This window comes from Ursus americanus, chromosome 4 (assembly GCF_024610735.1).
Source record: "Ursus americanus isolate L20-20 chromosome 4, mUrsAme1.1.p, whole genome shotgun sequence".
Taxonomy (NCBI): Eukaryota; Metazoa; Chordata; class Mammalia; order Carnivora; family Ursidae; genus Ursus; species Ursus americanus.
The window spans coordinates 26,566,729-26,579,321 of NC_142130.1; the positions used below are offsets into that span (position 1 = coordinate 26,566,729).

General features: G+C 38.3%; 1 protein-coding gene across 1 annotated transcript in view; it reads left to right on the forward strand.

Annotated features, from left to right (window-relative positions):
- The window catches only part of IL1RAP (interleukin 1 receptor accessory protein), a 120,609-nt gene that overhangs the window by 34,558 nt on the left and 73,458 nt on the right, over positions 1-12,593 (forward strand). The window contains exon 2 of the mRNA XM_045811221.2: positions 11,552-11,616. Coding sequence (XP_045667177.1) covers positions 11,553-11,616 — 64 coding nt within the window. The 5' untranslated portion in view covers position 11,552. The remainder of the gene's footprint in view (positions 1-11,551; positions 11,617-12,593) is intronic.

Here is a 12,593-nt window from a genome sequence, read left to right on the forward strand (position 1 = left end):
TTATATGAAATTTAAGGGGAGAGAACCTCAGATAGCAAAGTTGTTTTATGCTGGGAAAAGTGATGAATTCCCTAACCTGGAGGTTACTGCATCTGAACCTATAAGGTGATATGACTGTTTTGTGTCTGTGATATTTATAATTTCACCTAATTCCCTACTTGAACTTCAAAAGAGAGGCATTTTTTTTAAAGATTTTATTTATTTATTCGACAGAGATAGAGACAGCCAGGGAGAGAGGGAACACAAGCAGGGGGAGTGGGAGAGGAAGAAGCAGGCTCATAGCGGAAGAGCCTGATGTGGGGCTCGATCCCAGAACACCGGGATCACGCCCGGAGCCGAAGGCAGACGCTTAACCGCTGTGCCACCCAGGCGCCCCCCTACTTGAACTTCAGATGGCATCATATTTCCCCAGGGAGCTGCTCCTTCCTCTCTCACATGTTGTGAAATGTCTCCCGTTGTAGCACTGTTCTCTAGGTTCTGGCGGTTTCTATGTTTCAGGACTGTAAGCTCCAGGAGGACGGGGCATTTTCCTTTCCTCTTCTGCCTTCAGACTATGTCCAGAGCTTGATAAATATCTGTTGAGTGAATTAGAAGGAATCTTAAGTACATTCCTCATAAATATTCTTACCCTCCAGCCTTAAAACTCCCTGAAATGATTCTCCATCATAGTCTGTGTTGGATTTTAAGCCACTTTCTTGATTTAAAACTTTATTGTGTTACCCTGTACTTTTCTCTAACCTCTCCCTGTTGTTTATTTTTTTATTTTATCTTTTTAAAGATTTATTTATTTATTTGAAGGAGAAATAGAGAGAGAGAGAAGGGGGGAGGGGCAGAGAGAATCTTAAGCAGACTCTGAGCTGAGCACAGAGCCCAATACGGAACTCAATCTGACTACCCTGAGATCACAACCATGAGCTGACCTGAGATTATGACCTGAGGTCACAACCTGAGCTTAAACCAAGAGTCAGATGCTTAACCGGCTGCACCACCCAGGTGCCCCTCTCTCCCTGTTGTTTAAACCACTCTTGAGGGGCGCCTGGGTGGCACAGCGGTTAAGCGTCTGCCTTCGGCTCAGGGCGTGATCCCGGCGTTACAGGATCGAGCCCCACGTCAGGCTCCTCCGCTATGAGCCTGCTTCTTCCTCTCCCACTCCCCCTGCTTGTGTTCCCTCTCTCGCTGGCTGTCTCTATCTCTGTCAAATAAATAAATAAAATCTTTAAAAAAAAAAAAAATAAACCACTCTTTAACTTCAGTCAAGGAAAATTTTTTTCTGTAATATTTTAAAGAAGCATAAATATTCACAGTAAAATAGATAAATTCTCAGTGTACAGATTGGTGACTTGTTATAAATGCATCATCATGTAACTATCACCTGACTAAAAAATAGAATATTATCAGATCTTAGAAGACTTATTCTTGCCCCTCTCTGTCAGTATTGCCCAAGGCAATCGAGGTTCTGATTTGAATTAAGCAATAATTAATTGCTGTAAGTTCATAACAAAACCCAACATCATAACATGTTATATTAGTATAGCCCCATATAATTACAAAACCTCTGTCTGTGTGTCGCATCGTTTGGTCCTCTGCGACCATCTCATGAGGTAGTCATGGCAGAGGCTTTTACTTATATTGAATAAAAGGGGGCATTGAAAGACTAGAGAAGGAAAACCTCCTGGACCATAATTTCTCCAAGTCAAATTTAATTGTAGAGTATATCATAACAATCTTGGCTTTTCCTTGAGTTACAGAGGCTGGATTTACAACCGCTTTCAGTCAGAAGACTGTCTTCTCTGAAATAGGGAATAGGGCAATAAATTTGGACCTGGTACATGGAAAGGGTAGGACATGGCAAGTTTTGCCCAATGGTCAATGGTCAACTTGAACCAAGTAACCTGGGCTCTTCTTTTTTTTTTTTTTTTTAAAGATTTTATTTATTTATGTGACAGAGAGACAGCCAGCGAGAGAGGGAACACAGCAGGGGGAGTGGGAGAGGAAGAAGCAGGCTCATAGCGGAAGAGCCTGATGTGGGACTCGATCCCAGATCACCAGGATCACGCCCTGAGCCGAAGGCAGACGCTTTAACGACTGCGCTACCCAGGCGCCCCCTGGGCTCTTCTTTGTACATAACATTAATGGTAGCTCACCTTGGTCTGTTGCTCCACAGTTTCTCAAGTTTTTCACATTTATTATCTGATTTCATAAGAGCTAATATATTTAATAAGAGCATTTGCTGAGAGCTTCTTTTGTGCCTGGACAGTACTAATTACCAAGTATACTCATCCCAAAAAACTGATAAGGTGGGCGTTAGTTTCTGTCACCCCTACCATGCAAAACCCCTACCTCAGTCTCTGTAAGTACAGAATACTTAACCATCAGATTGTCCACCCACTAGGAAAAGGGTACAATGGAACACTCTTCCTGTCCCCATTAAGAAGTATCCACGAACACCTAGCATGTCAGTCTTAAATTAGTGATCAAGGCAGTGACCAGCTTATAGCTCTTAAGTGGTTGTTGTGAGTCTTTCCCCCCTCCCCTCTCAGGCTGTTCAAGATCAAACAGTCAAACATGAACTCCAAGTGAAGTCCTCTTCTTAAGGTTTCTTTCACCTTCATCTTACTGAAAACCTAGTTCTAGTTCTCTCTTATGAAGGATGAGACTTGAGCATATTTCTTCCCTCACCCCACAGAGCGTGTTGCTATTCAAAATATTAAAGAACAAAAGGAAATCAATCTGCTCACATTCTATTCCAAGCTTCTAAAGATGGCAGGTGGTATATTATATATGTTCTCTCAGAGTTCCAAACATTTTGAAGCTATTTAGTAACGAACGGTAAGGCAATAGCTAAGAGGAGTGCGCTAATGTTTTCTGGAGCGAACTTTGACTCTGCTGTTGTATCAAGGTTAACGACACTGGCTTCATATGCTGAAAGTTGGGACATTTCATTGATCTTTCTGTGTGCCTCTACTGCTGGACTTTTCTGGAACATTTAGTACGTAACAACAGGGCAGTGTTATTTTCAAAGTATATGTTGAAAATAGAAACCATATTTAGGTTAAAACAGCTTTCATTTATTTAAACTGTCTGAAAGGTTCACAAATCATTTTTGGAGCTTTTAAAAAGGAAGACTCATGCCACTTAAAATAAATTTTTAATTAACATACAATAAAATTGACTTTTTAAAAAAGTACAGCTCTATGAATAATAACTCATGTATAGACTCATTTAATCACTGACCCAGTCAGAATATGGAACTCTTCTATCCCTCAAAGGATACTTTTGTGCTATCCCTTTCCAGTTAACACCTGCCCACTCACTACCTCTAGCCCCTGATCTGTTCTCTGTCACTCTGGTTTTGTCTTTCTGGGAATGCCACTTAAATGGAATTAGATAGTTGGTAATCCATTGAGACTGGCCTTTTTCACTTAACATAATGCCTTTGAGATTCATCCAAGCTGTTGTTATGGACAACTCATTGCTTTGTATGGCTGAACACCAGTCTGTTTTTCAGATGTACCAGAGTTTGTTCATCCATTTGCCTGTTGAAGGACATTTGAGTTGTTTCTAGTTTTTGACAATTAATAACAGAGCTGCGGTAAATATCCCTATAGGATTTTGTGTGAACCTAAGTTTCCAGTTCTCTTGGGTAAATGCCAGGAGTGGGAATGCTAGATCCTATGGCAAGTGCATGTTTAACTTTATAAGAAGCTGCCAGGTTGTTTCCAGAGAGGATGTGCCATTTTGTAGTCCCAGCAGTAGGATGGTTTCAGCAGCTCTGTATTCTCTTTAGCACTCCGCATTGCCAGTATTTCTTACTTTAGTGATTCTGAAAGGTGTGTAGTGGTATCTAATTTTGTTCTTCTAAATTTTCATTTCCCTTTTGGCTGATGATGTTGAACATCTTTCCTGTGTTAATTTACCTTCTGAATATCCTTTTCAGTAAAATGTCTCTTTAAGACTTTTGACATTTTAGGGGCACCTGGGTGGCTCAGTCGGTTAAGTGTCTGACTTTCGCTCAGGTCATGATCTCAGGGTCCTGGGGTCTAGCCCCATCTTAGGCTCCCTGCTGAGGAGGGAGCCTGCTTCTCCCTCTCCCTCTGGCTGCCCCTCCCCCTGCCTGTGCTCTCTCTCTGTCAAATAAATAAATAAAAAATCTTAAAAAAAAAAAGACTTTTGACATTTTAAAATTGGGTTGTTTAGATGGATAAAGAAGAGGTAGAATTTATTCACACAACCATACATGGAATGAAGTTTAGCATTCATGACAACATGGATGGACCTAGAGGTATTATGCTAAGTGATATAAGTCAGACAAAAAAAGGCAGATACCATATGACTTCACTTATATTTGGAATCTAAAAAACAAACAAAAAACAAAAATAGATTTATAAATACAGAGAACAAACTGATGGTTATTAGAGGGGTTGGGGGAGTGGGTGAGGGTGATTAAGAGGCACAAACTTCCAGTTATAAAATAAATAAGTCACAGGGCTGAAAAGTACAATATAAGGAATATAGTCAATATTGTAATAATTTTGTATGGTGACAGATGGGAACTACACTTATCAGGGCAAACATTTGGCAGTGTATATAATTGTCAAATCACCATGTTGTGTACCTGACACTAATATAGTATTCTGTCAACTATACTTCAATTTAAAAAAAAAAAAGTTGGGTTGTTTATAGTGTGATTCATACAACTTTATTATTCTTTTTCCCAAAATGTTTTTCAATATTTAAGGTATTTCTCTTTCCATATAAGTTTTAAAATCAGCTTGTCTATATCTATAAACAAATCTTGCTAAGATTTTTTATTGGAATTTTATTAAGTCTGTCAATTAGTTTGGGGGGAGAATTGACATCTTTTCTACGTGGAGTCCTTCAGTCCATGAATATTGTATGTCTTCTGAATTATTTTCTATTACCACTATAATAAATTACTAGAAACTTAGTGACTTAAAGCAACATTCATTTATTATATCACAGTTTCTGTGAGCCAGAAGTTCAGGTACAATGTTTTCTGCCTGGGGTCTTACAAGGTTAAAATTAAAGCGTTCAGCCAGTCTGTGTTACTTTCTGGAGGCTCTGGGGAAGAATACAGTTCCAAAGTTAGGCAGAATTTTTTTGAAAAATTTTTTAAAAATTCCAGTTAGTTAACATACAGTGTAATATTAGTTTCAGGTGTGTAATATAGTGATTCAACAATTCCATACATCACTGGGTGCTCATCACGACAAGTGTACTCCTTAATCCCTATAACCTACTTAACTCATTTCCCCACCCACCTCTCTTCTGGTAACCACCAGTCTGTTCTCTATCGTTGAGTCTCTTTCTTGGTCTGCCTCTCTCTCTCTCTTTTCCTTTTCTTCGCTCATTTATTTTGTTTCTTAAACTCCACATGTGAGTGAAATCATATGGTATTTGCCTTTCTCTGACTGAATTATTTCACTTAGCATAATACTGTCTAGCTCCATCCATGTTGTTGCAAGTGGCAAGATTTCATTCTTTTTTATGGCTGAATAATATTGATATATATACATACATATATATACACACATATATAATATAAATAAAAATATGTATGTGTGTGTATATATATATATATACACACACACATATCTCTCTCTGTGTGTGTGTGTGTGTATACACACACATATCCCCCACATCTTCTTTATCCATTCATCACATTCACCAATTGATGGACACTTGGGCCATTTCCATAATTTGGCTATTGTAAATAATGCTGCTGTAAACATTGGGGTGCATGTATCCCTTTGAATAGTATTGCTGTACTTTTTGGATAAATACCTTGTAGTGAGACTGCAGGATCATAGGATAGGTTGATTTTTAACTCTCTGAGGAATCTCAATACTATTTTCCGCAGTGGCTGCACCAGTTTGCATTCCCACTGACAGTGTGAGAGGGTTCCTCTTTCACCCCATCCTCCAGTTGTTGGCAGCATTTTATTTCCTATGTCGTAGGCCATAGGTACCTGTTCTCTTACTGGCTATCAGGTTGTCAGCTGAAGGTCTCTCTCAGCTCCTGAAGGTCACCTGCATTCCTTGACAGTTTGCTACATTTATCTTTAACATCAAAGTCCTATCAGGTGCTTTTCCTGTTTCACATTTCTTTGATTTATCTGTCTGTTGCATCTCTGTGACTTTAACCAGAGAAACTTCTTTGCTTTTAAGGGTTGATGTGATTAGATTGAGCCCATGTGGATAATCTAGTATGATCTTCATATTTTGAGGTCCATAACCTTGATTATATTTGCACAGTTCTTTTGGCTAAGTAAGGTAACAAAACAGGTTCCAGGGATTTAGGGCATGGGGCTGTTTTGCCAACCACATATATCTATTTATTTAGGTCATCTTTGATTTCTTTAACTAACATTTTGTATATTTCAGCATACAAACCTTCTACATGTTGGTTAGACTTTAGCTAAGCATTTTTTTTTTTAGTTATTGTAATGAGTCTTTTTAAAAAGTTTTGTTTTCTGTTGTTATTGCTAGTATATAGTAATATATTTAATTTTTGTGTGTTAACTATGTAATGTTGTGACTTTACTTATTTAGTTCTATTTTTATAATAGATTCTTTAGGATTTTCTATCTTGGAAATTGCATCATCTGTGAATAGCCTTATTGTACTAGTTCAGACTTCCAGTGTGATGTTGAATAGTAATACGAATGAACATCCTTGCTTTGTTCCTGATCTGAGTGGAAAAGTATTCAGTTTTCAACATAAGATGTGATGTTAGATGTAGGTTTTTTATAGATTCTCTTTATTGGTTTGAGGAGGATCCCTTCTATTCTTAGTTTGCTAAAGCTTATATCATCAATGGATACTGAATTTTGTCAAATGTTCTTCTTGCATCAAATGATATAATCTTGTGGTTTTGCTTCTTTAGATTTTTCAAATACTGAATCCAGACTTGCATATCTGGGATAAACTCTGGTTTTGGGATATCTATACATTTCTTTTCTTGCACTATCTGTGTCAGAGTTTGGAATCAGAGTAATGTTGTATCATAAAATGAATTGGTAACTTTTTAATCTTTTATTTTCTGAAAGAGATTATGTAGAATTGATGTTATTTATTCTTTAAATGTTTGCTAGAATTCACAACTGAGATCATTTGGAGCTTGGGAATTTCTTTTTTGTAAGGTTTCTAACTGCAAATTTAATTTTTAAAAATAATTATAGGATCAATAAGATTGTCCATTTCATTTTGAATGAGCTTTGGTAGTTTGTGGGTTTTGAGATATTGGTACATTTCATCTAAATTGTGTAGTTTATGTGCCTAAAGAATTTAGTACTCCCTTATTACCATCTTAATGCTCGTGCGATCAGTAGCGATGTACCACCTTTCATTTCTGATATTAGTGATATGTCTCTCTCTTTTTTTTTCTTCTTGGTTCACCTGGCTAGAGGTTTAGCAATTTTTTTGTTGTTGTTGTTCTTTTCAAGAACTAACTTTTGTCTTCATTTTTTTTCTCTTTTAGAATTTATGATATCTATTCTTTATTTCCTTCATTTTGCTTGTTTGTTTTATTTTTCTCTTCTTATTCTAGGTTCTTAAAGTAGAAGATTAGATTATTGACTTGAAACCTTTCTTCTTTTCTAATATAAACCATGTAATACTACAAATTATCCTCTAAGCACTATTTTAACTGCATCCCACACATTCTGGTATGTTGTATTTTCATTTTTGTTCAGTTTAAAATATTTTCTAATAGTCATCTGTTTTGACCCATGAATTAGAGAAGTAAGTTAGGTACAGTTACTAATTTTATCAATAAGTTAGGGCCTAGATAGGTCAGGACTCAAGGAAGTGATTTGGCTTCAGGGCTGACCTGACATGGAGATGACCATCTAGGGTTTGTGGCTTGGTGTTAATGGCCAGGTTTTCAGTGGACAGGTCATAGCAAAGGACATCTGTCAACTAGGAATGAAGCAGGTGATAACAGCTTTGTGGTTGCAGGAGGCTTATCCAGCTTGGAGCAAGACCTTATAAAATTCAGGGGACAAAATTCAGGCTTCTGGAAGAGTGCTGAAAAGCACCAGGTTGAAGGTCGAAGCCCTAGCCAGGTTGGTGGGCTTCAGAGAGTGGCTGGGATCTGGGTACAGGCTATATGTGGAATCAGGAAACTGAGGGAGAAATCCAGCCCTGTGGCCTGGTGAAATGTGCAGAAGGAAGGCAAATGTGATTCACAGATAACACCAGCCTTGGGGCAGCAGACCTAGTTTCAGCCTGTCACCTGTTGGACCAGTGAGAGAATCATTGATCAGAACTGACGCAGAGGTAAGGAGATCCTGAAGCTTATTAAACCTAGAGAATGCAGGCAATGGAATGATTCTTACGCAGGGGTTGCTGTTGAACTAGTGACCACATGTTAACAATCATCATTAATGTTGTGGATTACATAGAAATGAGTGTGTATTTGAAACTCTTTGCCAAGTAGTATAGACATCCAAGTTGATATACCAGGAAAAGATGGAATTAAATATGAGAGAAGTACTCAGACCTAAGAGGAGACGTATGAAAATGATTATACAGTAGGTGAGGTGGCTAGTGCGGAAAAGGCTGACTCGGAATTTATTTTTGTAAGTTGTAGTCATCTGAAGCAAGGGCAGAGTCTGTTAAACACCATTGCAGTAATCTAAAGCTAGGTTGTAATTCAGACCCTGAGAAACCATGTGTTATTAGGCAGGTCCCTTTGCTTTCTGACAGCTTCTCCATCTCTGAAACTATCCAGCACCCTCTCTCCCCAAGAAGCAAGAACCAAAAATGTATGACTAGTCACAATAATAAAATTCTGAGGGAGAATGCAAGACGATGTTAAATGAACCAGCCAACCTCCTCCCACTAACCTTGGTACCTTTAGTCTGTCAAAATCAGCCTGCACAATCACATTTCCTTTTCAGTCTCCTTTATTCTAATCCATCACAGGACAGGACTGACGCTGGATTTGGGTTTGCACACAGGTTATCTTAGGTTGGCTTTACCTTGATGACCTGACTCCTTGCTGCCTGTGGCATAATCCAGTTACTCAGAGGAATATCAATTAAGGCCCTCAATCACACTAATTAGAATGTCTTCTAAGTGTTGCCCTAGCAATTCAGCAGCTTATACACAGGCAAATTGGGAAAATCTAGAGGTGTGAGTTTTGTTTTGTTTTCATAGCCGAAAGCAATTTGGGAGGTAGAGTGCTTTAGCATAACTGAGTATTGGAGCTGAAGTTACTGTGCCCTGAATCTGCAATGAAATATCTAGTTGTTCTCCACTGACAATGATTAATGCAGAATTATTAATTACTTTTATTAATGAGTTGGATGAGGACATAGGTGGCATGCTGATCAAGTTTATAGATGACACAAAGCTAGGAGTTAAACAATTATTTTGATGACAAGCTCAGGAGACAAAATGATTTCAAGACAGAATCTAGTGGCAGTCTATCCGATACATGCCCAGAAGAAACGATCTCCAGAAGGCACAATTCGATGATCACATCAGTCCTCTGATCAGAAACCTTCAGTGGTTCCCTATTTTCTGTTTAAATTAAATCCGAAGTCCTTTGCTATTCGGGGCCTTGCCATATTCTGATCCTAATACTCCCTGCCTTCCAACAAAGTCTTCTGTAGTTCTTTTACTAATACCCTGTGCTTGAGCCAAACTGAATTATTTACAGACTATTTCCTTTTTATGTTCCACGCTTTGCCTATCTCTGAACATTATTCCCCACGGAGTTTCTTTTCCCCACTTTCCTTCTGCTTCAATTCAGTTCTTGCTCAGTCAGAAGCTACCTCTTGTAGTCTTCTTTGATTGCCTTGGCTGGAATAATCTGTTTCTTTTGCTAATCTTCGATAACACTTATCTGTTCCTCTTCCTCTCTGTATTTGTCATTGTTGACTTTGTATCGTCATTATTTTTGTACCCATTTTAAGTCTCTGCTAGACCTGCTTAGTGCTAGAACTTCTGTCTGAGAAATCTTTGCATATCTTATGTTGCCTCTGCATGTGTCTTGTTCATAGTTGACGAAGATGAAGTGGTTTATCTCCTCTCCTGGGGAGAATTGCCTTTAGAGGAGGCACGACCTCTTGCTCACCAGAGGCCCCTGCAGTTGTATCAAAGAGACTTGGAAACAGAAAGTGCTTCACACATGTTTCATTGAATAAATGAATGACTGATAGAAGAGTTCCTTAAGTTAATGGTGTAAGAATTGGAAGAGAGTGGTGCTGGTAAGAAAGAAACCTTTCATCTCTGAGATAAAAATTGTTGTTTAGGGTATAATAAACTCACTTGTAACTTTTGAATAGTCATGCTAAAGAAGGAAGCACAATATGAACTAGAGATTTGTGGTGATGTGTGGTCAAGAGGGATGACCGCTGTTGGAAATTTGCACTGTCCTTTAAAGTGACCACACCCTCTGGATGGCTTAGGCGGTGCCAGTTCATACTTTTTGTCTCAGTGTCATCCTCTTACAGGTGTCTAATTTTAAGTGCTATTATCTGGCCACCCTATTTATCAAATACCTCTTTGACATTTTCAAGATGGTGGGTCCCTTTGGTGGTGAAACTTGTGCCATAGGCTCCTGTTGGCCAGAGGTGGTTATAAATCCCATCTCTGGCACTTACTAGAAACGTGATCTGGACAAGTGACCAAGAACCCCATAAGCACTCTTATGTGGCTACTGTGTTCAAAACAGTGACAGTCTTGAATATGGAATTTTTCAGTAATATCCAGGTTTCAGTATTTATAACCCGATCAAGATTTTATCGGGGGAAGATATGTCTAGGGTAGTAGGGAAATAAGTATTTCCCAGAGTTGTTAAATCTCTAGGTCTTTCGCATTAGAGATCACACAGCCAAATATTAAGGGCACAGTTCTTCTAGTCTCCCTAGTTGGCTGCTTCTCCTGGTTATCAATAGAAAGGCTAAAGGTCACAAAAATTGGACTCCAACTTCATCATTTGTCTCTTCCAGGGAGAAGAGGAGAGCAGGCACAGCAGAGTATGAGATTTAGATATTTCCCTTTCTAAATTCAGAGTGTGATGGACTATAGACCAAGTCTGCATCCAGGATTTCTAGACTTCTATTAATCATTAAGAAGGACAAGTGTCTGGATTATAAAATATTTCCAATTGGGAACAGACCACAAGAATGCTAAAGAGGGGAAGAAGATCAAATTTATCTGCCAGAAATGTGATTCCTGGTGAAAAAAAATTAAGAGGAATATTTTTCTTAAGTAGGCAGTTGTCGTTGAATGATTAAGAGTGAGTTCTGGAGCCAGACTGTTGGAGCTTCCTCATTATTCTCCCAGTTTCTAAGCAAAAGATATTGGTGACATTATTTAAACTTGTCTCACTTTCCTTATCTGTAATATGGGTTTTAAAAAAATATATCTTATTGGTTGGTTCCTGCAATTAAGTTTGTTAATATTATAAACATGTTAGAACGGTTTCTTATCCATCGTTAGCTTGGGTATGAGTAATTATTACTGAGGCTCTTGAGAGTGTTAAGTACTCTCCCTTAATTTTGTATTTATGTTGACAGGATGGGACTTCTGTGGTGTGTGATGAGTCTCTACTTCTATGGGATCCTGCAGAGTGATGCCTCAGGTAAGCGAATAGCTTTTAACAATCTATTAAAATACGAATTATCTATAGGGTAATGTGTCAACTCTTTCTGAAAAATGAGTTAAAACTACATAATGTTTATATCCATTGTCTTCTGTGGTACCACAGAATCATAGATGTGACAGAATCATAGAATTTTGGTGATGATATGTCTAGTCTTCAGGGGACACAGGGTACTTGGGGGCAGTGGTCTAATATGTATAAATATAGGAATTTTCCATCACGTTCTCACCCAAACCAACTAGAATCCTGCTTCTCTCCCTTTACCTCAGGTCTAATGAGAAAAGAAATGACAGTGATGGTAGCATGACTCTGTTTTCCAGACTTTGGCTACTGGTGGAGGAGGCATTGAGGCTAACAGTCCATTAAGACCTTTTAAGAACAAATGAATAATGATGGGTTTCTGTCATACTGCTTCTGTCTAGGAGAGAAAGGACCTACCATTAGGCTCATTTTTTTCTTTGGATGTTGCTTCTTAAAAGAAACCAGCCAAAGCTTGAGTTTGAATAACCAACCTCAGTCATCATGGATCTGGATCATATGAAATCAGAGTCATGAGGGATTTGAAAATCCATCTTTTCAGGGCTCCTCTCATCTCCAGAATTACTGCTTAGGACCAGTCTGTGGTAACTCTAACTAGTGATCATCTCATTGCAGTCCATGTCTTTGGGCTGACCAAGTTCTTAGAAAGTTCTTAGTATATATAATTGAAATTTATTTCTGTCATTTCCACATTTCTGTGGTTCAACTGCTTGATTTTAGTAGAAAATACTCAATCCAGTGGTTCTCTAATTTTAATTCAGGGAACCTAGATATCTTCATTTGAAAAAGCTTCTCATGTATAATTCCCCTGAAGACCACAGATACTATGACTTTCATTACTTTAATTCCTCTTCTGTGTGAGAGGTCTTCAGAAATGTTAAAATAGTGATCATATAGCCATGACGGTGTTTTCCAAT